Source organism: Myotis daubentonii, chromosome 5 (assembly GCF_963259705.1).
Source record: "Myotis daubentonii chromosome 5, mMyoDau2.1, whole genome shotgun sequence".
NCBI lineage: Eukaryota > Metazoa > Chordata > Mammalia > Chiroptera > Vespertilionidae > Myotis > Myotis daubentonii.
In genome coordinates, this window is record NC_081844.1 from 90,632,170 (window position 1) to 90,659,045 (window position 26,876).

At 56.7% G+C, this 26,876-nt stretch overlaps 1 protein-coding gene across 1 annotated transcript; it reads left to right on the forward strand.

Moving 5' to 3' along the window:
* Positions 1–5,560: 5,560 nt before the first annotated feature.
* SLC6A7 (solute carrier family 6 member 7) lies at positions 5,561–25,160 on the forward strand. Its single transcript, XM_059698897.1, has 14 exons — positions 5,561–5,908; positions 10,456–10,639; positions 12,281–12,412; positions 12,570–12,804; positions 14,320–14,458; positions 15,996–16,130; positions 17,032–17,135; positions 17,246–17,370; positions 18,038–18,150; positions 18,650–18,781; positions 19,250–19,349; positions 20,414–20,514; positions 21,078–21,245; positions 23,713–25,160. The coding sequence occupies exons 1-14, from the start codon at positions 5,876–5,878 to the stop codon at positions 23,920–23,922; spliced, it is 1,911 nt and encodes a 636-aa protein (XP_059554880.1). The 5' UTR covers positions 5,561–5,875; the 3' UTR covers positions 23,923–25,160.
* The last annotated feature ends 1,716 nt before the right edge of the window (positions 25,161–26,876 follow it).

Here is a 26,876-nt window from a genome sequence, read left to right on the forward strand (position 1 = left end):
CTGAGAAAAGCTGCTGTTCTCAACTCCCTTTCAGAGGTGACCAGGAGTCTGCTACCTGGAGAGCTCCAGTGCCAGCTGCCTGCCCCTCTGTTTACTGTTCTGGGAGGTGGCCCAGCCATAAAAGGTGTGCACAGCCTGCCCTTTGCTCCTGGGGCACATGACAACAAGGCACGGGGTGGATCCCTCCCACACACAAGCCCCTGCAAGGCAGCAGGCACTCCTCTCTCTCCTCCTGGTGGTGACGTGGGAGAGGCGGCCTCACTGAAGGTGCTGGGCATCTAAAGCACGGGAACCAGGTGTACCAGGGAAAGGACCAGGGTCCCAGGAGCAGAAGACGGTTGGTGGGAGGGTGGCTGGCAGTGAATATAGTTTTCTGATCATCAAAAACATTTGCTGTGTGACCTGAGGTAACTACTTCCCTTCTCTGGGCCTTGTGCCTCATCTAGAACTGGGGAGCTGGTTTACCAAAAACAAATGGCTCTGGTCAAGTAAGTTCGGAAAGTCCTACAGACTCGGCCCTTCTGGGAGAGTCAGGGTGGTGCATCAGCACAGCAAAGGCTCTGACAAGTCCCACAGCAAAGACACCCCTTGAATCTTCTTTAGTCCAGCATTCCCCATGCTTCACTACCCAGGAGCCCCCTACTTGCACCTGCCGGCACCCCAGGTATGTGGACACCCTGCGCTCTGGAGTGGGGGGTTCCGTGGGCTGGAGGGCCGCACTTGAGCTGTGACTCAGTGTTTAGTAGCAGGTTTTGTCGGTGCCCTGGACTCCAGCCTAACTATGTCCAAGCTGTGAGAGTTCAGGTAAGTGACTTAGCTTCTCTGAGCCACAGTCTCCTCATTTGTCAAATGGAGAAAAAAAAATACTCTAACCCAGCCGTGGGCAAACTACGGCCCGCGGGCCGGATCCGGCCCGTTTGAAATGAATAAAACTAAAAAAAAAAAAGACTGTACCCTTTTATGTAATGATGCTTACTTTGAATTTATATTAGTTCACACAAACACTCCATCCATGCTTTTGTTCCGGCCCTCCGGTTCAGTTTAAGAACCCATTGTGGCCCTCGAGTCAAAAAGTTTGCCCACCCCTGCTCTAACCTATCTCGGAACAGGGCCCAGCACATAGTAAGTTCTGGGTTTCTGCCACCTGCTCATAGAGCTGATGCATCCCCGTGTGACAGGCTGCCAGGCCTGACTGATGTTTCAACTACCCCACCCCCAATGCTGAGGACAGATGGTGGCTGGGAAGGTCTGAGGCGGGACGAGCCTGTCCCCAGCTACCGGAAGACCTTCCTGGCAGGAGGTCAGTGGCCAGGCCTGGCAGGCTGGGTGAGCCGCAGCTGCTACCTACATGGGAGACCAGGGGTTGGGTGGGGCCCTCAGGTTGGGTTGGTGATCACCTGTCAAGTGAGGTGAATGCTGTGAAAAAGGAAACTTCTCTAAAACAACTTCCAAGCCGTGCCACAGGCTGGCTTGTGAGGCAGTGAGTTCCCTGTCGCCTGGAGTGTTCCACCAGGTGTTGTAAGACTCAGGAAAGGGCCCTCTCATGTCCTCATAGACCCCAGTGCTGACGGATGTTCCAGCTGGTTGGCAGGCTCATTGATACTGGAGACCCGGGGGCCAGACAAAAGTCAGATCTGGCCTCGCCTGAAGGCTGTGGGCCTGGTCACAGCCTCTACTGACCCAGAAACATGCCCATCAGCACCACGACTTCCCTTCTAGGCCCTTCATGCCATGCTGAAAACATCAGTCTAGTGGAAGCCATCATTGACTGCCCAGAGGTTGGTGTGGGCTGAGCAGAGAGGGTCACTCCACTCCCAGCCCTGGGAGTGGAGTCACACAGGAAGTCTCCAGCAGCCCGTGTGTGTGTGTGCGTGCATGTGTGTGTGTGTGTGTGTGTGTGTGTGTGTGTGTGTGTGTGTAACAGGTTACAATGGGGGGACAGAGGACTGTGGGGCTCCAAGAAAACCAGCCTGGCTCTGGGTGGCTGAGAGGCCCAGCTAATGGGATGCAGAGCCTGGGGCCCAGCAGGCCTGGGACAGGGCAGCGTTGGAGGGCAAGCCTCTCCTAGCCTGGCTGCTCCAGAACCACTTCCTCGGAACCACACCAGATGGGCTAGCAATCTGGATCCCCATTCTTCACAGTCGCCACTCACGGGTATAACAAAACACATGCTCTGCAGCTATAAAGCCTGAACATTAAAGCAAATTAAAAATGTTTATTTATATGCATTTAAAAATATCTCCCTATATAATAACAGGAAGTGCATTTTCATCTGGCACTTTCCTTAAATTAGCACACATCTCCATCTCTCTTTTGATGTGAGACCAGAGGAGAGAGAGGAGGGGAGAAGGGGAGGAGATAGATTGAGCATTCCCCGGTTTGGTTTCCTCAGTAGTTCCTTTGCCAGGTAGTACCCCGACTTCCTCTGGGATGGTAGCAATGGTCCACCATGCTTGGTAGCTGACTGCGTGGTCAGTTGTATGATCATAAAACCGGGGCTTCAGTGGGTAGATTGACTTATGTGGACCATGTCTTCAGATGCTGGGGTTTTGTTTGTTTTATAAAGTACCGATTTCCCCCACAGCAGCTGTGGTGGGGAGAGGACAGCAGAAAGGTGTGATCTGAGGGCCCAGCCTGGGTGGGGTCGGACTCCTAGATTCCAGGCCTCACCCTGCCTCTACTCCACAGAGTGATTTTGCAAAGTCCTACCTCTTCTGGGCCTCAGTTTCCCCATATGAAAGGTGTGGGCCCAGGACCATGTGCGCCCGGTGACTACGGCTGATGCTCAGGAGTCACCCCGTGATGCGTTTGCTTCAGGAAGGCTGGAGCCCCGGCCCTGTTCCTTCCCGGTCCCCCAGGGCTGGCTCCCTCCAGGGCTGAATCTAGAGAGAGCAGGTGCTGCTGGGAAGGGGCCATAAGAGGCTCTGAAGCTCATGCCTTGCTACTGTTTCCTGTTCCTATGGTTCTCTGTGCCTTCCTTGGGGTCTAATGAAACCAGGGTGCCAATGGGAGGGGGTGGTTCAGTAAAGCTGCCTCCAGGGAGGGGGGGAAGGAGGGTACTGGCTGGGCCTCCTTGGGATCCCCAGGCACAGCCCATGACCCCCTTGTTTTATCTCAGAACTCAGAGATTCAGTGACATCACTCCTCTGAGACGGTGTCCTCAGGTGCCAAATGGGGCTGCACAAACCTGTCCTCCCAGGCTGCTAGAAAGAGTTGAAAATCAATATTGGGTAGGAGTTCATCTAATACACACAGTGGGGCTGGGTGAATGCTCCTTCCCGTCACACTCATGGCCAAGGGGCTCCTTCCTCCTGGGTCCCGAGAGCCCCTGGCCGGCCCTGGGAGGCCAGGTTCAAGGAAGGAGCAGCTGGTGGAACTGGGGGAGGAGAGGTGGCCTGGGGTGGACCAGGCCAGGCCTTTCCCCGATCTTTTGCTTTGATTTAACTCTTCCCACCTCCTGCCGGCTCCAGGGTGTAAACAGCGGCTCCCATCTTCACTCTCCTCAAGGCCTCCCCATGCTGGCTGATGGCAGGATGACCCTGTGAAATAGTGTCTGAGCTGGGACACTTTTAAGAGTGAAAGGGGCCCAGCCGGCAAGGCTCAGTGGTTGAACATCGACCTATGAATCAGGAGGTCACGTTTCCATTCCCGGTCAGGGCACATGCCCAGGTTGCTCCATCCCCAGCACACTGGCGTATGCAGGAGGCAGCTGATCAATGATTCCCTCTCACAATTGATGTTTCTATATATCTCTCTCCCTCTCCCTTCCTCTCTGAAATCAATTAAAAAAAAAATTTTTTTTCAAGAGTGAAACGGGAACAATTTTTAATGCATATGCCGGGTTCACTAGCATATACTGGTTCAGCCCCACAAACCAATGCATATATTCACTCTAGCTAATAATTTTCCATCCTAGCCACAGGCTCTCTGGAACCTTATAACACTCTAAGTCAGCAATTTTCAACCGGTGTGCTGCAAGAATTTTTTAAACATGTAATACCTGACTGTTTAGTCAGGGGCACTGACCTCTTTTCCCTTAGATTGTCAAATAAAAAAAATGACAACAGCCAACACAACAATAGCCATCTTATGTGAATGTATCAAAATTATACTTATTTTTGGTCAGATTGGCAAAAAATAATATATTTTTTGGTGTGCCGCAGACTTTTAGTAATGCATTTATGTGTGCCATGAGATGAAGAAAGGTTGAAAATCGCTGCTGTATGAGGTCAGCCAGGCAAGGGCTGGTTGGTGGCCCATTTGAGTATTTGACAGATGTGCAATCATAACATTCCCATGGTCTTACTGCTGGTGGTGGACAGGAGCCCAGGTGCTCATGATCTAAGTCACAAACCATCACAATGACCCAGTGGCGCTTGCCCTGTTTCTTCTTGCTCAAACCTCCCTGTTTCACTTTCAGCTCAAGGGAAAAGGGAGTGTTCAGGACCACTACTGGCCGGGATACTCCATGAGGCCTGACTCTGGCACTGGTGTCATTCATCAGCTGTGTGACCTTGAGTGAGGAACTTAACCTCTCTGTGCTTCAGGTTCCTCATTTGTAAAATAGGGATAATACCATCTGCCTCCCCAGGTCACTGTGTTGATGAACCAAGACCTAGCCTAGGATCTGGTACACGTTAGGTACTCAATAAATATTGGTGGATTGAATGATTGGGTAAATATCTGACTAATGGCTGTTTTTCTTTTGTTGGCAGGAGTGGTCAGTTAAATGTTACTGAGCCCCTACTATGTCCCTGCCCTCCTGCTAAATGTTTTCCATGCACCATCTCCCTGAGTTCCTCATAAGGGGAGTAAGATTCTTTTATTTTTTTATTTTATTTTATTTTATTTTATTTTTTAATATATTTCTTTATTGATTTCAGAGAGGAAGGGAGAAAGAGAGATAGAAACATCAATGATGAGAGAGGATCACTGATTGGCTGCCTCCTGCACACCCCCTACTGGGGATGGAGCCCGCAACCCAGGCATGTGCCCTTGGCCGGAATCGAACCTGGGACCCTTCAGTCCGCAGGCTAATGCTCTATCCACTGAGCCAAGCCGGTTAGGGCTATTTTTTTATTTTTATTGATTTCAGAGAGGAAGGGAGAGATAGAAACATCAATGATGAGAGAGAATCATTGATCTGCTGCCTCCTGCACGCCCCCTACTGGGGATGGAGCCCACAATCCAAGCATGTGCCCTTGACAGGAATCGAACCCAGGACCCTTCAGTCCATAGCCTGGCGGTCTATCCACTGAGCCAAACCGGCTAGGGCAGGGAAGTAAGATTCTTATTCCCATTTTCCAGATGCAGAAGTGGCAGTGCAGGGAAGTTAAGCAATGTGGGAAGGTCACACAGCCAAAAGGAGGAGGCACTGGGATGCTGGAACCCACAACGGACTGTTAGTGCCCAGCCGAGGAAAGAGAGGCCCGGAGAGGGGAGGTTACGTGCCCAAGGTCACGCAGGAGACTGTGGCGGAGGCCTCCAGACCTCCTAGGATTTCCATCGCAGACACCCCCACCTTACGCGCTTGGCCCCTCCAATCCTAGCTCTGCGCGAGGGGACGCGCATCCCCCCATCCCTACCCCTCCGCGGTCTGTCCATTTGGGTGTCTACGCGGGCGCAGCCGTGCACCCCTCCCCAGCCTCCGGCCCTGCGTAGAGAGAGACTGGCGTTCGCAGCTCCGCTCTGCGCCCCACACCCGCAGCCGACAGACGGCAGCGCCTGCGCTCGCGCCCCCAAAGCCGGTGCACGGAGCCGCCGGGGCAAAGGCGCGGCGCTGGCCGGCGGCGCATCTCCCGCTCTCCCGCTCGCTCCCTGCTCTCTGCGCTGAAGGGGAGACACGCCGGGAAGCCCCAACAACCTGCCCTCCAAGATGAAGAAGCTCCAGGAAGCTCAACTCCGAAAGGTAGGGCACGAGGGCGGGCTGGGGGCGCACCTGAAAGGGGAGTGCGGAGGCCCGCCCCCAGCGAGGCCGGGGAAGGCAGGGGGGCACCAGGACCCAGTTCAGAGCTCCGGGGAAGGCCGGGCTGAGTTGGATAGCAGGGAGGGACGGGTCACGGCCTGTGCCACCCCATACCACCCCACCCCCGGCTGAGGGTCGGGAGGTAGCGTGTTTAGGCCTGGGGTTCATTGGGCCAGGTCCTGGAACAGGTGTCTGCAGCCCAGGAGGCAGGAAGTAGGGGTGGCTAGGGCCAGGCACCCACCCCTCTCCAATCGCCCTACCCCGGGGAGGGGGTTGGGGGTGGGATGGTGGCGGAGGGTGGGGAGGAATTGCTGAGCACCAGCCTTGAACTTGACTAATTTCGGGGGTGGGGGTGGCGAGGAAGCTGCCTGGGCCTGGTCCTCCCCTGTGCACTCTAAGCGGAAGCAGCCTGTGCCATCCAGCCCCTGCTCCTGCCTGCCGGGCCCACCACCTACCTGCTTCCTCCCGCTCCCTTCCTTCCCCAGGCAGCTTAGTGTCCCTGCTAAGACCCCATGCTGCCCTTCAGCAGGGCAGAAGGAGGCAGAGGCAAGGAGTAAGGAACGTGGAGACCCAAGGGATATGGGGGTGAGAGCTGGCATGAGAGAGGCAGCCAAATCTATGTGATCCTGGGACCTGGGCCCTGGGCCCTGGGCCCAGCCCTCAGCCCCTCCCCACCTTGTCCTATGGGATTGGACCTCCCAGCCAAGTGGCACAGGCCTGGGGAGGGAGAGTATTGGCCATGTTTCCTGGCTTTGGGCTTAAAACTACCAGTCCCAGCCAAGGTGTCAGAACTCCAGGGCATTATTTCTGAAGATGCCCCTTACCCGGTGGCTTTGGGCAAGTCCATTCTCTAACCTAGACCATTGCCTGCCCATCCCCCATGTCAGCACCAAAGCAGGACCCCCGGTCGAAGGTGCTAGTAGATGCGAGACAATTGCCCATCGGGGCCAGTGTTATTGACCACTCTCTTCCTCCAAGGGTCTCCCCTATTTATTCAAGCTCTCTGCCCTTGGCCAGCCGCGTGGGACCACTGATAAGTGGGTCCTTTTTCTTCCTGACATGAGTAACTTCTTTGGGCCATTTGAGGCTCTCTTGGGTCTTGAGTTCTGCCTGGCTATTTTCTATTCTCTTCTTCTCATCCCTCTCCTCCCCTCCCCACAAGAACCCCTCCCCTCATTGCCTTAGGACCACACATTATGTAAATAGCCATGTTTTGTGAAGCCGTATCTCCTGTAATCCCCCAGCAATTCTGGGAGCTACGGCCTATGATCCCCACTTTATAGACAAGGAACCCAAGGCAGAGAGGGGTGTAGCTTAGTGCTTTCCTGAAGGTGGGCTGAGCAACCTAGGACCAGCAGAGCAGGGGTGGGGCCACCTAGCCGCAGGGTCCCCTCCCTTGGTCTGAAGGAGAAGGGGACAGGGAGGCAGGAAATGCCAGGAGCAACAATGCTCAGAAATGAGTACTGAGCTGAGAGTCAGGGATCTGGGTCCTGGTCTTGCTCTGCCCTTAACTTGCTGTTTGACCTTGGGCTCATCCCTTCCCCTCCCTGAAACTCATCTGCACACTGCTGAACGTGGGTTCAGGATTCCTATTGCCTCTCACCCTGAACAAGGTATGAGAACCTTGGCGTAGGCGGTCCTACCTCTCCCAGCCCCTGGCACTGCCGGTGACCTATACTGCTGGTCCCTAAAAGAGGAGGTGTAGGCCTGCCAAACTCAGGGGTGCTCCTTCTGACTCTGGGTGGGGAATTGGGGGGGGGGTAATCTGGAGAGGGAGCCTCACACGCAGTGGAAGTGTAAACGGACTCATTAAGCTTCCAGTCCTGCCCCATTGATGTGGTTGCTTCCCTCTGTCTCCCAGCTGGTTCCATCCCCTGTTCCAGCCCCTGGGACTCACTCCATGGTGGGGCTGGGGGCTCCTCCAGCGATGGAGGACCCCATTCCCTGCCCCTGGAGCAGAAGCAGGCTTCCCTCTGATTGGGGGAAGAGAGGGATTGAGAGCTGGCAGCATCCAGCTCTTGGAACTCTTGTCACCATGGAAACAGAGAGCCGGGCCGCTCTGTGAACATAGAAAGGGCAGCAGCTTCTCAGAAGGGATCAGAGGAACCTCATTATCGGGCCTTCCTGCCAGCTGGCCGGGATGGGGCTGGGGGGCTCTCAGGGTGACAGGCCTGCCTCACCACTCAGTATCCGTCCGTGTCATCTGGCGTTACCCATCCCTCCTGGAGCTTACCTAGGAGGGCGTGGTTCCAGCTGGTGAGGGAGCCTGGAGGGGAAAGGCGTCCGGGGGAAGGGGCAGTTTTCAGATAGGTCTGAGAGCTGCTGCCACCCTAACCTCAGCCGAGGTCGCAGCTAAAGAACCGCCAGGCATATATTTCAACCCTGGGAGCCCATTTTCTTAAAAAGCAGCTGTTCATGTTCTTCATTATTGTCACCATCACCCATAATCATGCCAGGCTGTCCCGGTCACCACTACCCTTCCTCAGGCAGGATCACCCCCATGCTCGTCACTATCACTGAGAGTCAACCCAACATTGTTACCCCATTTCTGCCACCTGAGCCTAATGCACCAACCCTGTCACCACAGCCGGACACATCCAGTCCTCTGACACGTGCACCCTTCATCCCAGCAACGCTCCTGTGACAAATGCCCAGCAAAGCCTCCTCTGTCGCCAGCTGATGTGTGTGTAGACACTTTCTTGGTCTGGTGGCAGGAAGGGCAATTTTAGGGGAAAACACAACCCTGATTAGTAGGTCGTCCTGAGCCCCCATGTGTGAATATGATATGATCCAGCGCAGAATCTTGCCTCACACATCAGAGCCAGAGACTGTTAGGTAGAGATGGTCTAGACCTGTATTTCCCCAAGTATATCCTGGCAGGCCAGCTCCTTGAAACCCTTTTCTTAAATAGGATTGGGAAATACTGTCTACTCCAGTCCCTATTTGACAAGTCCTGTGAAAAGAAACCTGTCTTACCTGTGTTAACTCAGCTTTTCCCAAGTTCTTTGAAATCAAGAATCATTTTTCCACGGAATACCAAGGCATGTGTTTTTGGAAACACTCGTCTATCTAATCCTCCCAGTGTCCAGATGGGGAAACTGAGGCCTGGAAGACTATTCCCTAAAGTCGTACAGTGAATTGGCACAGACCTGGGACTAGAATTGTGGTCTCCTGACTCCCAGTCCAGTGGCATCAGTGTTTCCCCACAACCAGTCCTCAGTGGGAAGCAGGGGGCTCTTTCTCTCTGGGAACCATGGATGTCTTTCACAATTGGCCTTCTTTGCAGTTCCGTCTTTTCTGCCATAAGGCGAGACTTTCAGAGGCAAGCAGGACAGGGAGGATTGCCCCTTTCTCCTGACCCATTCCTCGAGTCACGTATGGAAACTGCTCTCTGGATTTTAGGCGGCCTTCCTGGTACCTTTGAGCTTACGTCCAGGCCCTAAGCCCAGGCAGTCCTTGGACATGCTAACTCACATCCCTTGGGGCCAGGATTTCAAGCAGCTGATCCATCTCCTAGCCCCAGCCTGAAGGGAGAGTGCCGGGTGGACTTCCCCGCCCTCCTTGAATCACAAGGGGAGCCCGTAGGGACAGCTGGCCTCCATTCCCTCTGTATACATCTGCCCTTCAGTGACAAGAAGATTATGACTTCTGAGACAGATTGGTGCCTAAATAGCAACTTCCTGCTGCTCGTGTACTAAAATTCACAGTCCTCTGTAGGCCCCCTTGAGCATAAATCTACTCCCTTCCTCAGGGGAGCTCAGAGTCCCTCCGAGCCCTCTCCTTTCTATGCTCAGCCTTCCCAGTTCCTTCCTCTTGTCCTCAAGTAACCGCTTTTCCTGAGCAACCTCCAGTCTGGCCACCCGCCCTTTGGACACCCTCCAAACTGCCTGTGTCTTTCTAAAATATGGTGCCCAGAATGGAGTAGCTAAACTTCAGCACTGTCTGAAGACATGGGCTTGAACTTCAGGAAGCTCTCCCACTCCCGAGCCTTGTAAAAACCTCAGGTATGGCAGGACTCCCCTTTGACCTTCAGTTTTCCCCGTCATTGAAACGGAGCTTAGGTGAATACTTAGCTCACAGGGTTGCTTTGAGAATGAAATCCAGTAATGGGAGTAAAATGTTTATTGCATAATCATAATAAGTGCTCAATGCATGGTGACTGTTGTAAGTTCACCATCATTATCATCGTTGTTGTCATCTTCAAAATAGGACCATCCCTTGATTTGACCTCTGTGTTAGCCAAGCCAAGACCGTGGTGGCTTTCTTAGTGCCCGAGCAACCCTGCTGGTCTCCTAAGTTTGCAGTCACCCAAAACCTCGAGGAGCTCCTGCTTATGGGCCATGTTAGCCCAGATGAGAGGAATTGGTCACCTGAACCAATAGAATGTCTTTCTTGCAGCCCTATTCAAGGCTATATTCTTGTATTGGTGGTCACAGATCCATCCTAGCCTTACCTTTCTCTTTCACCCTTTCGGTTTCTCTTATTGGCAGCCCGTCACTCCAGACCTGCTGATGACCCCCAGTGACCAGGGTGACGTAGACCTGGATGTGGACTTTGCCGCAGACCGGGGGAACTGGACAGGCAAACTGGACTTTCTGCTGTCCTGCATTGGCTACTGTGTGGGCCTGGGGAACGTCTGGCGTTTCCCCTACAGAGCCTACACCAACGGAGGAGGTATGGGCCTGAGCTCCTGCCTGAGGAGCAGCCGAGTGATGGGTCAAGGCTCCGGGTGGACTGAGGTTTGAAGTGGCCTTAGCTACCGTCTCCTATTGGACCCTGAGCAGAATTAGTTGAAAGTGGTTTTATAGCAACCTGGGACTGGAAAGAGGGAGTTGTCTGCCTTGTCCCTTTTCATCACCCAGGCCCCTCTTCCCTCTCTCTCGACCCCAGCATGGGTATGACACAGTAAGCTCTAAGCCTTGGCATTTCCTGGGCCCTGAGTGATGGGCAGAGGGCTGCCTCTACTTCATGAGGAAGAGCTGAATCTGCCTGTCAGTGGTCACTGCACTCTCAATATTCTCACCACCACCACCACCACACCTCCTCCAGAACCTTACTCTGTCAATAATTCCTGCTCGTGAATCCTCTATCTCTTCCTCTCCTGGTTCCTTCCATTCTGACTGTGAACACAGAGTCTCTGCCATCTTAAACAAATTATCTGTTGTCCCTGCTTCTCCATCAAGTGACTGTTCTTAGTCTTATTACAATAGCTGGGGTTGAGCACTCACCATCTGCCAGCCCCGGGGTGGATGCTCTCCATGCCTGTCTCATCTAACCCTGACGACAGCCCTCCTGGGTGGGCACCTTTGTCCTGACGAGGACGCCTGGGCTTGGAGAGGCCAGTTCCTTGCCCAGGGTCCCACAGTGGCCGACCCAACATCCCACCCAGAACTATCTTCCGCAGAGCCAGTGCACGCCCACCAGCAATCCATATCTCCTCCCATCTCTACCAAACCCGTTAAAGAAGCCCACATTGTCAGGGCGACAGAAATCCAAATAAACCTACACGAAGCAACGACAGATGAATGATATGACTGGGAAGAGGTCTGGAGCTGGGCTCTGAAGCTCCAGGAACTTCACAGTATCCACAGTTCTCTCTGCACCTTCCCTCCCCCCCACACCATCCCCCCAGTTCCCGACTCTTTTTCCCTCTGTATGCTGGCCTCATTTTCTCCCGGGACAGGCTTCCCCCTTGCAGTTGGGTGGCCAGAGACAACTCTGGAATGACTTCCTCCTCAGAACTGCCATCCGAATGAATCTATATAGAATTGCAGAGAAGGTCTCTAATTGGCCTGGCTTGGGATATGTGCCCATGAGGAGGTGGGCAGGGGTTGGCTGCTGTCACTGGCAGCCCCTCCAGAGCCATATGGTGGTGGGAAGTTCTCTAAGGAGTTGGCTGCCAATATGTGAAGAAAGGGGGGAGAGATGTTGGGCACATGGGACCACAGGTGGCAGCCACGAGCATCTGAGGTGGCAAAGTGGGGCGGTGTGGGGACAGGTAAATGGGAGGCTTGATTTCGGCACTGAGGAGCTTGCCCTTTCTTCAGCAGGGAGTTCACTCGTTTATTCATGTATTTGTTCATTCATTGTCTGCTCTGAGCCCAGCCTTTAGGCACTGGGGCTATAGAGGTGAGTGAATCTCTGTCCACCCCTTGGCTCTCAGTGATGGATGGTAGAAAAGAAGACAGTCCCAAGCCACAGGAGAAGTGTTCCCTCAGGTCACAGGTGGTGTCCACTGGTCAGGGGTGGGGCGGGGCTAGAGCTGTGCTTTGGGGGAGCTGACCCCCTGCGACCTGCCCCCACCCCTCCCCACAGGTGCCTTCCTCGTGCCCTACTTCCTCATGCTGGCCATCTGCGGCATCCCTCTCTTCTTCCTTGAGCTTTCTCTGGGCCAGTTCTCCAGCCTGGGACCCCTGGCCGTCTGGAAAATCAGCCCCCTTTTCAAAGGTGAGGCCTCAGGGGTCCCCGGAGTGGTCTGGGCCTGAGGGAGGCCAGGTGATTGCCCCCTTACCCTTTAACCTCCAGAAAGGGAGGGCTTCCCGGAGGAAACACAGCCGGCCCCAAGGAGGGCATGGCCTAAGGGCAGCCCCTGTCGCCACGCCAGGTGCCGGCGCGGCCATGCTGCTCATTGTGGGCCTGGTGGCCATCTACTACAATATGATCATCGCCTACGTCCTCTTCTACCTCTTCGCCTCCCTCACCAGCGACCTGCCCTGGGAGCACTGTGGCAACTGGTGGAACACAGACCTCTGCCTTGAGCACAGAGGCTCCAAGGATGGCAACGGGGCCCTGCCCCTCAACCTCACCAGCACCGTCAGCCCCAGCGAGGAGTACTGGAGGTCTGGGACAGCCCATGCCCTGGGGGGTTGGGGGAGGGCAGGAATGAGCCTGAGTCCCCAAAGAGCCCAGTGTTCAGTTCAGATGCTAGTATTAGGTGGACTCTAGGTTCTAATCTTAGATAGTCACCTGACCGGCTATGTGACCTTAAACAACTTATTTGGTTTGTGATGCTTTATCTTTTATATATATATATATATATATATATATATATATATATATATATATATATATTGATTTCAGAGAGGAAGGGAGAGGGAGAGATAGAAACATCAATGATGAGAGAGAATCATTGATTGGCTGCCTCCTGCACGCTCCCTACTGGGGATCAAGCCCGCAATTCAGGCATGTGCCCTTGACTGGAATCGAACCCAGGACCCTTCAGTCCACAGGCCAACACTCTATCCACTGAGAAAAACCAGCTATGGCCTGATACTGTATCTTTAAGTGGGTGTAATAGTATTTCAGAGCGTTGCCATGAGGAGTAAAGGAAAGAAGGCATATAAATTTTGCCATCCAGTCTGGTGATATAGCAAGTGCTCAATAAATGCTAGCTGATCATACTGACAATGGTGAAGGCACTAACAGTAATAGTAACCTTTTGGAGCCTTGGTTTCTGCCTCTGTAAAAGGGGATGAACATAGTCCCTCCTCCATAGGATGTCACCCATTGGCTGACCAGAGGACACAGACCAGGTACCCCCAACCCTTCATCTGCCGAGGGCTGCTCTTTCCATCTGCCCCCAGATGGACCCCATGTCTGGAAATATTTTGGTCTCCAACCTACATGTATTATGCGGTTCCCCCGTTTGTCCATGTAAAGTCCACTCAGAGTGTGTGCACCTGCTGAGGAGTATGTCTGGCCAGAGGGAAAGGCGAAGCTTGGGCCTGCAGCTTAAAGCCAAAGAATGCGACGTGGGGGTCCAGCAGCTGCTGGGGTCTCCATGGAAGCGTTGGGGGGGTGGTGCAGGCAGAAAGCAGACAGCACTCTCCCAAGACATTAGCAAAGGGAGTTCAGTGGAGGGAGGTGACAGTGTGAGGGAATCCACACAGAATAGTGAGGCCCCAGGAACTAGCAAGGGGTCGGCTGTAACACCCCCGAGCCAAGGAGCAAGCGGGGGGACCCAGGGAACTGGAGCCAGAGAGATCGGGAGCCTTGGAGGAAAGGCTGCCCACCAGAGCTTGCTATGGAAGAAGGCAGTCACAGCCCTGCCTTCTCATGCATGTGTGTGTGTGCGTAAGCATGTGCACACGTGTGGGTGCAAGTACCCCAACCCCTCACTCCTCCCACCCTCCAGTCTCCTACTGTTGCCTCCCCTCACCAAATCCAAATGGCAATCAAAGGGGATGGCAGCCTGGGCGATGTGGTCTGTAGAGGCAGCCTCCAGGTGCAGAGCTGGTCTGGGGACAGCCCAAATCAAGTGGACGCTAGCCAGGATCGCCTCGCAGGCTGGCCACGGCTTTCCTCCACGTCAGTGGAGCGTGACCAGCAGACACTCAGACCTTCGTCTCCCACAGCCGCTACGTCCTCCACATCCAAGGCAGCCAGGGCATCGGCAGCCCCGGGGGGATCCGCTGGAACCTCTGCCTCTGCCTGCTGCTCGCCTGGGTCATCGTGTTCCTCTGTATCCTCAAGGGTGTGAAGTCCTCAGGCAAGGTGAGGCCCGAGGGGCCGGGAGGGGTGAGGGCCTCTGGGAGGAGGCAGGGCATGGACTGAACCTAAGAGGTGAGGGGAAGGGAAAGGGCACGGAGCTGGGGAAGATGTAGAGGCAAGGACGGGCTAGGAACTTGCCGAGGGCAGGACCTATTTGTTATTCAGGTTTATGTCCTGACCGAGTGCTGGCACTCTGAAGCGGCTAGGCAAGTGTTTCCCGGAAGCTCAGAGGGCGGCTGTGAATCAGAGCCCTTTGAGAGGCAAGTGGCCAGAACCCAGTTGTCACAACTGGAAAATCCAGAGTGTGCTGGATTGACTGGGTCCAGGAGGCGAGTGGAGGGAACATCCCGCCCACAGGCCCCATAAGGCCCGAGAAATCATTGGGTCCGGCCCTGCCAAAGCACGAGGGGTGAGTTAATGAAGTGTCTGACCAAGCAGAGCAGGCTCATTCTCAGTTGGTAATTTTGTGTGGCCTGCGAATGATGTTATAAATAGCCAATGGGCCTGGGCAGAACAGAGTCTAGGGCTTCCATTAGCATGATCAGGACTGTGGTTCTCCCGTCCATCTCGCAGCAGTCTTCTCGGGCTTCATTCCGTATGCAGTCGCCCAGCAGCTCTGGGCCACACTTTACATGCTGAGGGAAGGGCTCTCCCTTCCCCAGTTTGCAGAATCCTAGACGTGAGTCTTACTGGGTAAGCTGGGTCGCCATACCCATCCCTGAACCAGCCACTGTGGCCAGGAGGGGGGCGTGCTGGGCCCACCGCGGGAGCCAGAATGGAGTCAGCCCAGCTGGGGAGAGTCGGGGCTGTTCTCTGAAGGTCAGCGAGATGCCGGGCAGACTAAGCCACAGGTGTCCACTTTAGGTGACGAAGGGAGAGGAGGCCGTAAAGCAGTCTGGAAGGACTTGGAAACCTGAGCGGTTTACTTAGTCATTTATAAATCAGAACTGGTTCCTCTGCAAAGCACTCAGAAGTGATGTCCATCTGGAAGAGAACCATTAAAAGAAACACTAGGAAGCCAGAGAAGAAAGCCTTTAGAAAGAGAGGAGAGGTCATCGGGTGCAAGCCAACACAGCGGGGAGCCTGGGACTCACGGTGTCTGCTGAGGGCAGAGACAGGGCAGCGGGGAGTCTGGGAATGCCCAGCTGATGATCATGCTGGCTGATGACCACATGGGGTGGGTTTGCTGGGGGGAGGGGACATGTGGGGCAGGAGGCTCTTCTGACCTTCAGGGGAGGGGTGATGGTGGCCTGGACTGGGCCACAGTAGACCTGGAGGGGGTGGATGGATTTGGGCAGCCTTGGGAAGCAGTGACAGGACTTTGCTGATGGTATCGGTGTGAGGAAAGAGGGAGGAAGGGAGAGGGGTAAAGAGGGAGGGAGGGAGGGAGGGAGGGAGGGAGGGAGGGAGGGAGGGAGGGGAAAAGAAGCATCATAGGTTGATGGCTGTTTCCCACCTTGGGAGTAAGATGGGGCTTTCTAGAAGAGGATCAGGGCAGAGGAAGTCACCCTGCCTTCCATTCCCACTTAACGCCTCTCAGGTGGTGTATTTCACGGCCACGTTCCCCTACCTCATTCTGGTCATGCTGCTGATCCGCGGAGTCACTCTCCCAGGGGCCTGGAAGGGCATCCAGTTCTATCTCACCCCCCAGTTCCACTACCTGTTGTCTTCCAAGGTGAGGCCATTGGGACTAGGGTGCGGAGGGAGGGGGCAGGCCTGACCTGGGAAGTGGAAATAGGGATCCCTGGAGGAAAGAGTGGGCAGGGGGTGGGAATCCCTCACGCGGTCAGCCTCCAGTACCAGGCACTGTGCTCAGTCCTGTCTTCTTCATTTATTGTTCTCGACAATTCTATGAAGTAGACATTATTCTCCCATTTCACAGATGAAAAAAACTGAGGCCTGAAAGAGTCAGTGATCAGCTTACAGTTACATAGGGAGTGGCAAAGCTGGGATTCTAACCTCGATCTGTTTGATTCCAAACCCCACGGAGGGCATTTTGTAATATTAGTCACAACAACAATGTTACTGATGGCTATCATTTCTTATTTATTGACAACTGACTGTGCCTAACCACGCTCTCAGCACTTTGCATATATGTAGTCATTTAATCCTCATCACCACCCTACTCCCATTCCCTTATTGCAGAGGGACCTGAGGCCCAGAGAGGTGATGTGGCTTTCCCACGCGATACAGCCAGAGAGTGGTAGAGCTAGGGTCCAAACCCAGGTCCCTCTGACTCCAGGAAGGAAGTTTAAGGGTTACATGGGCTTGTTGTCCACATGAATTTCCTGAAAATCTTACATGAGGAACTGCTTCCTTCAGAACGAGACCAAACTTAGAGGTTGCCTTCTAGATCCTGGATGGGGAAACTGGGGCCCTGAGAGGCACAGTGTGAGTGTTGGAGCTGGGTTTGCTCCCAGCCCAAGTCACCTGTGGGCCAGGCCCTTCCCCACGCCATCCCTGGACCTATTGGCTGGCTCTCTCCCCACCTCCTTCCTCCTGTTTCCCTGGCCCTCTGACACCACGGTGTGCCAGCTGCCTCTCTTTGTGCTCCGTCTGCATCCTTCCTGCCACAGGTGTGGATCGAAGCTGCCCTTCAGATCTTCTACTCCCTGGGTGTGGGCTTCGGGGGTCTCCTCACCTTTGCCTCCTATAACACGTTTCACCAGAACATCTATCGGTCAGTGCAGCCTCCTGGGCCCCAGGGCCGCAGCTGGGAGGAGAGGGGGGGGCGGGGAGGACTTCTCCGGGCGATGTTCACCCGGCCTGCGCCTGGACTTCTCCTGGCAGAGACACCTTCATCGTCACTCTGGGCAACGCCATCACCAGCATCCTGGCCGGCTTCGCCATCTTCTCCGTGCTGGGCTACATGTCTCAGGAGCTGGATGTGCCTGTGGACCAAGTTGCCAAAGCAGGTGGGCAGGCTGCCCGGCCCTGGTAGGCAAGGGTGTGTGTTGGGCACAGCTGGGGCTGGAAAGTGAGCCTGTGTGTGGACCAGAAAGGATGTGGATGGGCGTGTGGAGTGTGTGTATGCACATGCATGCAGGTGCGCAGAGATGAACGTGTCTCGGCTGGTCTCTGGGTGGCCACGTGCAAGTGAGTGTGCATTAACCTGTGTCCAGAGATATAGGAACTTCTGTATGAGACTGTCTTATATTTGCCACATTAGTAACTCTCCTTGCTTGTCCAAATGAGTCATATCCTGAATTGAGATGTCTGTGTGCAAGTGAATCGATGTTGTGAGTGATCTTGGGAATCAGTGTCTTGTGCCATGGACATGTTTAAGCACGTGTGTTAGTGGGATTGTTTGTGCAAATGGTCGTGTACATAAGTGTATTCAAAGGCGGTATTACTAATTTATTCATTATTCATTACTAATTCATTTATTCTATCAACTTACGTTTCCTGAGCACTGACAATGTGCTGGCATGTGTCCTAGGAGTTAATAGAGTATCAGAAGTGTGCAGTTAGTGGACAGCTTTGGGTTTGCTCAGGTGGGTGTAGGCGACCATGAGTGTGTGAGTATGGATGTGGGGCCTGCCACGTGCCCCAGGCTGCTGACCCCGTGTGCCCTTGGCCCAGGCCCCGGCCTGGCCTTTGTCGTCTACCCACAGGCCATGACCATGCTGCCTCTGTCGCCCTTCTGGTCCTTTCTCTTCTTCTTCATGCTGCTGACTCTCGGTTTGGACAGTCAGGTGAGCCTTGTCCGTACCACTAGGTGCCTCGGGGCACGTGCGCTGTGTGTACCTGTGTGTGCGTGAGAGGTGTGACTGTGTGCGTGATCTGGGTGTGTCTGTGATGTCTGTGGGTGTGATATGTGCGTCTGTGTCTCTGTGTGTGCCTGTGATGTGTGGTGTGTGTGTGTGTGTCTGTGTATCGTGTCTGTCTGTGTGTCTATGTGTAATGTGTCTGGAGTGTGATATATGTGTGTGTCTGTGATGTGTGTGATGTGTGTGTGTGTCTGTGTATCGTGTCTGTGTGTCTATGTGTAATGTGTCTGGAGTGTGATATATGTGTGTGTCTGTGATGTGTGTGGTGTGTGTGTGTGTCTGTGTATCGTGTCTGTCTGTGTGTCTATGTGTAATGTGTCTGGAGTGTGATATATGTGTGTGCCTGTGTGGTGTGTGTCCATGTCTGTGTGAGTGTACGTGTGTGGCGGAGACAGAACTCAGAAACCCCCTTCCTTCCCCGCAGTTTGCCTTTCTGGAGACCATTGTGACAGCTGTGACGGATGAGTTCCCCTACTACCTGCGACCCAAGAAGGTGGTGTTCTCAGGGCTCATCTGCGTGGCCATGTACCTGATGGGGCTGGTCCTCACCACTGACGTGAGTGGCTTTGGGGACAGGTGGCTGGTGGGCGAGGCTGGGAGGACACTTGGGCAGTGTCTGTGGCCAGGCTGTGCACTCCCTGAACCACCCACTTTCTTGACCTCTTTGGGAGGAGCCTAGAGCACCTCAGACCCTCTCTCCCAAGGGGCACCTTGGCCTATGACGCAGGGTCGTGGCTTTGGAGTCTGAAAGACCTGGTTCAAGCCTCGCTCCTGCACTTGCTGAGTGAACTCAGGACAAGTGGCTTCACCTCCCTGAGTCTGTTTTCCCATCGGTTAAATGGGGGGCCTGCACCTAAGGCTGCTGTCAGACTCAAATAGGGCGTGGCGGGTGGACGGTGGGGGGGGGGGTGCTGACATCAGCTGGCTCTCCCCGCTGGCCTGGCTGCTTCCTGCCTAGAGAAGGGGCTGCAGCAGGGAGCCTGGCTGTGGTGAGGGGACCCCAGAGCTGTGACTTGTATTCCAGGGGGGCATGTACTGGCTGGTCCTTCTAGACGATTACAGCGCCAGCTTCGGGCTCATGGTGGTGGTGATCACCACATGCCTCGCTGTCACCCGGGTATATGGTGAGAGGGGCTGGGAGAGGTGGAGTTGAGGCTCCCCCTGTGGGAGAGGGGAGTCCCCCAGCAATTGGGTGCCTGTTCCCAAGGGCCCATGTTTTGGGTGGGGGCCACTGGGGTGGAGGAGGGGCTGCTGGCACTTGTGGGGCCTCTGGAAGGGACCTGTGGGAGGGGCCTGTGGGAGGGACCTGTGGGTGGGGCCTGTGGGAGGGACCTGTGGGAGGGGCCTGTGGGAGGGGCCTGTGGGTGGGGCCTGTGGGAGGGACCTCTGGGAGGGACCTGTGGGAGGGGCCTGTGGGAGGGGCCTGTGGGAGGGGCCTATGGGTGGGGCCTGTGGGAGGGGCCTGTGGGTGGGGCCTGTGGGAGGGGCCTGTGGGTGGGGCCTGTGGGAGGGACCTGTGGGAGGGGCCTGTGGGAGGGGCCTATGGGTGGGGCCTGTGGGAGGGACCTGTGGGAGGGGCCTGTGGGTGGGGCCTGTGGGAGGGGCCTGTGGGAGGGGCCTGTGGGAGGGACCTGTGGGTGGGGCCTGTGGGAGGGACCTGTGGGAGGGGCCTGTGGGAGGGGCCTATGGGTGGGGCCTGTGGGAGGGACCTGTGGGAGGGGCCTGTGGGTGGGGCCTGTGGGAGGGGCCTGTGGGAGGGGCCTGTGGGTGGGGCCTGTGGGAGGGACCTGTGGGAGGGGCCTGTGGGAGGGGCCTGTGGGTGGGGCCTGTGGGAGGGGCCTGTGGGAGGGGCCTGTGGGAGGGGCCTGTGGGAGGGGCCTGTGGGTGGGGCCTGTGGAAGGGACCTGTGGGAGGGGCCTGTGGGAGGGACCTGTGGGTGGGGCCTGTGGGAGGGGCCTGTGGGAGGGGCCTGTGGGTGGGGCCTGTGGGAGGGGCCTGTGGGAGGGGCCTGTGGGAGGGGCCTGTGGGTGGGGCCTGTGGGAGGGGCCTGTGGGAGGGGCCTGTGGGTGGGGCCTGTGGGTGGGACCTGTGGGAGGGGCCTGTGGGAGGGGCCTGTGGGTGGGGCCTGTGGGAGGGGCCTGTGGGAGGGGCCTGTGGGTGGGGCCATGCTCCTCTCCTCCTGGTGCAGGCATCCAGAGGTTCTGCCGGGACATCCACATGATGCTGGGCTTCAAGCCGGGCTTCTACTTCAGGGCCTGCTGGCTGTTCCTGACCCCGGCCACCCTCCTGGTAACTGGGGTGGGTGGGAGGGCTGCTGGCTGGGGCCCAGGGCTGAAAGCAGGGCCCCTCTGGGCATTCAGTCTGGTAGGGCTGAGGGGGTGGGCTGGGCACCAGGATCAGGTCTCCTCTCCTCCCCCGAGATGCCCTCAGCCTTTGTGTCTGTGCTGGGCCTAGTCCTCAGTTTGGTTGGCAAAATGGATGCGGCTTTCTCGGGCCTCTGGGCCTTGGGCTGGGCCTTGAGGCTCCCCTTTCTCAGCCGTGGGGTGGGAGCAGGTCAGAGATAGACCATCTCAGCAATTAGGGTTCTTCAGAGCTGGGCTGTCCCAGGCCTGGGCATCGGGTGAGCTTGAGCAGAGCTAGCTCAGGCTCCAAAACAAAGATGGACCATCACAGGTTCTGGCACCACGTAGGACTGGGCTATCTCAGACACTGGGTGTCTCGGCTGGGCTGTCTCAGGCTTTGGGATGGCCCTGGGCTGGGCTTTCTCAGGCCTTAAGGTAGCTGAGGCCCGGGCTATCCTAAGCCCTGGGGCCAGAAGGCGCACTGTGATGCTGGGAGCCCCCTCCCTGCAGGCCCTGCTGGTGTATAGCATCGTCAAGTACCAGCCCTCCGAGTACGGCAGCTACCGCTTCCCAGCCTGGGCGGAGCTGCTGGGCATCCTGATGGGCCTGCTGTCCTGCCTCCTGATCCCAGCCGGCATGCTGGTGGCTGTGCTTCGAGAGGAGGGCTCGCTCTGGGAGGTGAGTCGGCCGCCACCTTGCCTGCCCTCAGCCTCCCCAGCCTGTGGCCTGGCCCTGGCTCACCTGCTAAAACGGAAAAGTTTTGCACCAATACCTGATCCAGGGCCTTGCAGGCAGGCTTCTTTTAAGAGCAGTTTTTCTAACCAGTACCCTGAGCTCTGAATCAGCTCAAACCTGTTTGGGCGGAGGTAGGCTCGCAGGCCTGCCCTGCGGCCCCTCATATCACACAGGGACTCTGGGGGCCACAATCCAAAGACCACCAATGTCAGCCAACGACTGCTTGTCCGGGGAGAGGACAAGGGACTTACCCCACAGTGAGTCAGGCAGGGTCAGGACGTGAACTCTGGTCGCCAGCCCAGAGCTTCCCTAAGGGACTCAGGGGCAGAAGGCAACATTGAGGGACCCCCGAGGGGGGCTGTCTCCCTCTTCCTGTGTCCAGGAGCCCTGCTGTGGGGCTCCTGGGAAAGGGAGGATGGCGTGAGCCCTCCTCATGGCCAGGGCTTTGTGGAGAGACCCACGGGGATCTGCAAACCTCAGAAGAGGGGGGTCGTGACCCTTTGTGGGCGCATGGGCTTGCTGTGACGCTGTGTGGTCACGGAGAGATCCCGCCCCCTCTGAGCCTCAGGGTGCCCTCTTTATACTGAGCCCTTCACCGCTGAGGCCATGGGCGCGGAGTCCTCTGGTGGCAAGAGGCTGTCATAGTGAGCAGAGCTGAATGAGCCTGCAGGCCAGGAGAGAGAGCCTGGGAACCCCACCTCCTACCCCCGCACCCCATCAGAGGTGTGTGGGTCCAGCTAGTACTGCCTCATGAGAGCCAATTGTGAAATATTCGGGAATGTCGTTAGCCACTTGTCAAAGCATTGATAGCTTGAGGACACTGGGGGGAATATTTGCACGACTGCACTTGACTGCACATCAGGCCTTCTGTCCCCTCACCCCCCTCCCCAGCCTGCTTTCCAGCACACTACTCCCCACTCCCCAAACAGCTGCCCTGCCCTTCGGCTGTCCCTCAGGGGGCTCGGAGCCCTTCCTGGCAGAAGTGGGTGTGGCCGCCCTGCCCAGACCACAGGGGTCCTGGAGTCCAGCCACCGCTCTGCCTCCAGCTGCCGTGTGACTGGAGGCAGACCCCTTGCCTTCCCTGAACGTCAGGAGCCCCACTCGTGCTACCACAGAAAACGCGTCTCCCTGCTCGAGAGCCAGGGTGTCTGTAGAGGGAAGGAGGAAGAGGGGCTGCTCAGGTGAAGGGCTCCAGTCCCCCTGGAAGGTTATGGTTCCCAAGCCTTGCTCTGCCGCCCCAGCTGCCCACAGCCGGTTGGAGAGGCATGTGGTTGGGGGTGGGGCTGGGGCAGCAGAAGAGTCATTGTCCAGCTCGAGTGAGGCCTTCAGAGACCAGGGCTTCTGGCCCGGACAGACGCCTGCCTGACTTGACAAGGTGATCGGGATGGAAGATGAGGGGAGGGCGTTCCAGGCAGAAAACCATTAGTGCAGAGGCCAGAGGCAGGAGGGGCTGGCATGTTTGGGGGGAACAAGGAGGTCAGTGTGACTGCACCAGAGAGGGTAGAGGGAGAGTGGCAGGAGGAAGTCAGGGAGGAAGGCAGGGGCCAGGACACGGAGGCCGTGACGAGCACTTAGGATTTCATTCCAAGTGAGGTGCCACGCCATTGGCAGGTTTCTGAGCAGCGGGGTGACATGCTCTTCATAGATTTTAATAAGTGTCGCCATGTTTGAGTGCAGAGCCATGCTAGGCCCTGGGCTGAGGGCATGGCGTACACTCTTACCCCTGAACCTGCACCGCTGGGCTCCACTTACTGTCGGTTGTCTTTCCTTCTTGGAGAGTCTGGGGCCCTTTTTCCTGGCAGGGCAGTGGGCTTCCGAAATGTGGTTTGAGGAAGAAGGAACCTAGAATGTCCAGGCTTACTCATCCCTGTAGTCAGCTTCCTCCTTCCATGGAAATGGGGCCTCGGAGAGGGAAAGGTCGGACACCAGAGTCCGAATGAGGCCGAGAGGAAGGTCAGAGCTAAATCCTGCCTCAGTTCTCCAAGTCCACGGCTCTTTCCCCAAAGCCGCCAGCTCCTTAGGTCGGAGCATTTTAGGGAAAGGGACGCAGAACGGGCCCCTGTATTGGCTTCCACGCAGCCATAACCAGAGCCACCGTTTCCTGGGCCTTACCCTGCACAGCAACCCTAACCGGCATCCTGAGTCCCAGTTACGAGGAAACAGAGCTTACATTCTGTGCCCAAAGGCCACCCAGCCTGAAAGTGGCAGGCAGAGCACGAGTCTCATCCAGGCATGTGACTCAGTCCCCAGGGCGGGTAACAGCACCCCCATCCCCGGGCTGTTGCAAGGACTAACCCAGGGGATGTGGAAGGTCTTTGCTGGGTGCCGGGTGCCGGGTGCCGGGTGCTGGGCCCCAGGACGCACTGCTTGAGCGCGGGCTGTTCCCACCGCTGTCTTTGGTCCGCTGCAGAGGCTCCAGCAGGCCAGCCGGCCGGCCATGGACTGGGGCCCGTCGTTGGAGGAGAACCGGACAGGCATGTACGTGGCCACGCTGCCAGGTAGCCAGTCGCCCAAGCCGCTGATGGTGCACATGCGCAAGTACGGGGGCATCACCAGCTTCGAGAACACCGCCATCGAGGTGGACCGAGAGATTGCCGAGGAGGAGGAGTCTATCATGTGAGGCAGGAAGCAGATGGACAGGAGGTCCTGCCCCAGTGCAAAGGCAGCTGCGACCTCTGGGGTTCTGGGAGGCCCGAGGCTGTGGGAGGTTGCCATGGTGTGGCCAGTCCTCAATGCAAGTCCTTCTTTGTGGTCTCTGCCTCCCCTGAAACCTCCATCTACCCCCTACACACACACACACACACACACACACACACACACACACACACATTCCAAGCTGAGAATGATCTAGCTCAGCCCTCACTTCACAGATGGATAAACCGAGGCCAGGGAGGAGGACTTGCCTGAGGTCTCATGGCAGAGGGGACTGAACCCCAGGCCTCCTGACCAGCCAGCTCCCTTTCTCTTGTGGCAGCTGGCACTACCCTCTCATCTGTGTCCAGGGCACAGGCCCCTCCCTTTTCTCAGGGAGCCTGCCCCCAAGCCCTCCACACAGCCCGAACCTTGAGCAGGCAGACACTCAGAGTGTCGGGAGGCCCATCGGGCCCCGGGCATCGAGGGTTAACAAGTCGAGTAGGAGAAAGATCCCTCCTGGTTCGTGTGTGCAGGTCAGGTTTCCTGGAGGGTGGGCAAGTTGGAAAGAGAGGAAGAGGAAGGCAGGGTGGGGAAGGCCTCTGGGCAAGGGGCTGACCCTGCCGGAGTAGAGATCAGCCTGTAGCCTCTTCCTCCTGCCCCGGGTCCAGGAGGAGGTCAAGAGCTGAGGAGCAGGAAGAGTGGCGGGAGAAGAAGGCACTAGGTAACAACAAGGTCTAAGTAAGGATGAGGAATATTGGGGAGGGGCTACGGGGTGGGCAGGGGATTGGCACGATCTGTGTGTGCTTTAGAGAGAATGTTGTTCTGGGTCAGTGTGCAGAGTGGTTAGAGGGGACGGGTGGAGGTGAGAGGCCTGTGGAGGACAGGCAAGAGGGGCTGGTGGCCCAGGCAAGGGTGATGGAGGTCACCCGAGCATGAGGGTGGAGATAGCAGAAGGCAGCTGACACCCCAGGCCTGGGGCCAGAAGCCTTGGTATCTTCAATCCCCAGGCACGGAGGGGCTGCCCTGGGTCCCTCCTTCCCTGAGAGAGGAGGGTGGGGGGTGAAAATGCCTGAGCAGGTCTGCACACGGCGAGCTCCCCACCAGTGGGGCACGGCCCCCACGTGCAGCTACACCAGCCTCTGCGCCCGTCTCTCTCCCGGTGTCTCCCCGACTCATCTGTGTTCTGTTGGTTACTTGTTAATAAAACCCAATGAGGTCACCCTCCTTACCCTGCCTCCTTATTGCAGAGAGCCAGGAGGTGGGCAGCACAGGCCTTCCAGCTCCATTGCTCAGATGAGGAGACGGACACCCAGCTGCCTCCTGCCCTGGCTCTCCTGGCTTCTCTCCTGACACATGGGTTCTCTATGGCAGTGGTGGGTGGGTGGGTGGGGCTGACGAAGGATGATGAAGAAGGTGAGGAAAGCCCCGAAAGCCCACTTGGTTCCCCATTATACGCACGAACAAGCCCAGGCCCCCGGTCAGGGTTACTCAGCTGAGGCCGGCAGAGCTGGGACCGAACCAGGGCCTGCAGCATGCCCTCTCCCTCCAGCTGCTCTGCCTTCCCGGCAGGGGAAGCTGGAGCTGGGAGGCCAGGGTCAGAAGGAGCCAAGAGTTTCCCAGGCTGGAAGAATGTCCTGGCTCCCCCCCCCCCCACCCCCCACCCCTGGCGGGACCTGCCATATAAAAGAGCCCAAAGCCTTTCAAATGCGAGGCCCAGGTGTTCTCAAAGACTTTGATTGGGGTGGACAGGAAGGGCTTGCATGCTGCATGTTTCGGATATTAATAAATTTCCCCTAACAAAGGGCCAGGCCCCCCTCCCACTCCTCTTTGTTTGGGGCTTTAGGTGGGGGAGAGAGATGGGTTTGCTAATTTGCAGAGGATGTAAGAGTGGACTTCACAATTCAGCGGGCTTCTCCCCACACCCAGGGGGTAGGCTCCGGCCTTGCTGACAGAGCCCCTGGCGTCAGCCCTGAGAGCGACCCTGTCCCGGTGCCCATCCCAGGCCCTCCCCACCAGCTCTCAGACAGACTCTAGGCCGCCACGGCCTTGCTTGTACTCCTTACACCGATGCATACTGGGAGTCAGGAACGGAAGATCCTAGAAGTCTAGGCTTCGCTCTGGATTCTGAGTCTGCAATTGGAGCACCCTAGGTGTCTGGACCACTCCCAGCTTCACCTCCCCCTGCCTCATCTCCCTGACTGGCTTCCTCCGGCCTCCCTTCCCCCTGCTCACTACCCTGTGCTGGGCCTGTGGTTCCTGGACTGCCCTCCCTGGCCCAGTCCTCCAGGCTGTCCTGCTTTTCCCATTTCCGCTGCTCCCAGACAGCCCGGCCTACCGCACTACCCTTCCCTCCCTCTGCCGCCCGCACCATCTCCCAGCTGCTCCCCTCCCAGTCCTCAGTGGGAGCTGACTAGGGACCAGGGACCCCAGCTAGAGGACTCCATGGCAGCGTAGTGGGCACCTGAAAGGAAACACAGACCTGTCTGGAGTGGAAGCTCAGCCAGGGATCCTGGATGGTCCTAAGGGGGGATGAAACCCAGTGCCTTCAGGGCCAGGCGGGGAGCCCAGGGGAGCAAGGCTCTAGGTGTGAGCACGTGAGGGAGGCCTGCCTCTCTTAAGAGAGAGGTTACCCTCAGAAGTGTGGGCTCAGGTTGTAAGATGTCAAGGCTTTTAAAGGGAAGTTGGAAGTCTGAAGTTTTATGAGAAATTTCCCATTTTTAAACAGGAGCAACTGATCCAAAAGATGTACAGCGGCATGGCTCAGCTAGAGCCTCCTGTCGGCCACTCTGCAGTCTTAGGGGATCAGCAGCCAGAGGGGCGGGGCTTGTCCCAGGGCTCCCCACCCAATTCAGTGCTCTGGTCTCCTGGGCTAATCTCTGCGATCATAGTCCCTTGACCTTGAGAGGCTGGTGGGGGCCTGCGAGGCAGCGTCTGGGCCTG

What these genes read in the sequence shown, in the direction of transcription:
- SLC6A7 (XM_059698897.1), top strand. Translation starts at nt 5,876, where the DNA reads ATGAAGAAGCTCCAGGAAGCTCAACTCCGAAAG. An exon ending in AGGAAGCTCAACTCCGAAAG is followed by an intron (nt 5,909 to 10,455) that starts GTAGGGCACGAG and finishes TCTTATTGGCAG; the next exon opens with CCCGTCACTCCAGACCTGCT. An exon ending in ACTACCTGTTGTCTTCCAAG is followed by an intron (nt 16,131 to 17,031) that starts GTGAGGCCATTG and finishes TTCCTGCCACAG; the next exon opens with GTGTGGATCGAAGCTGCCCT.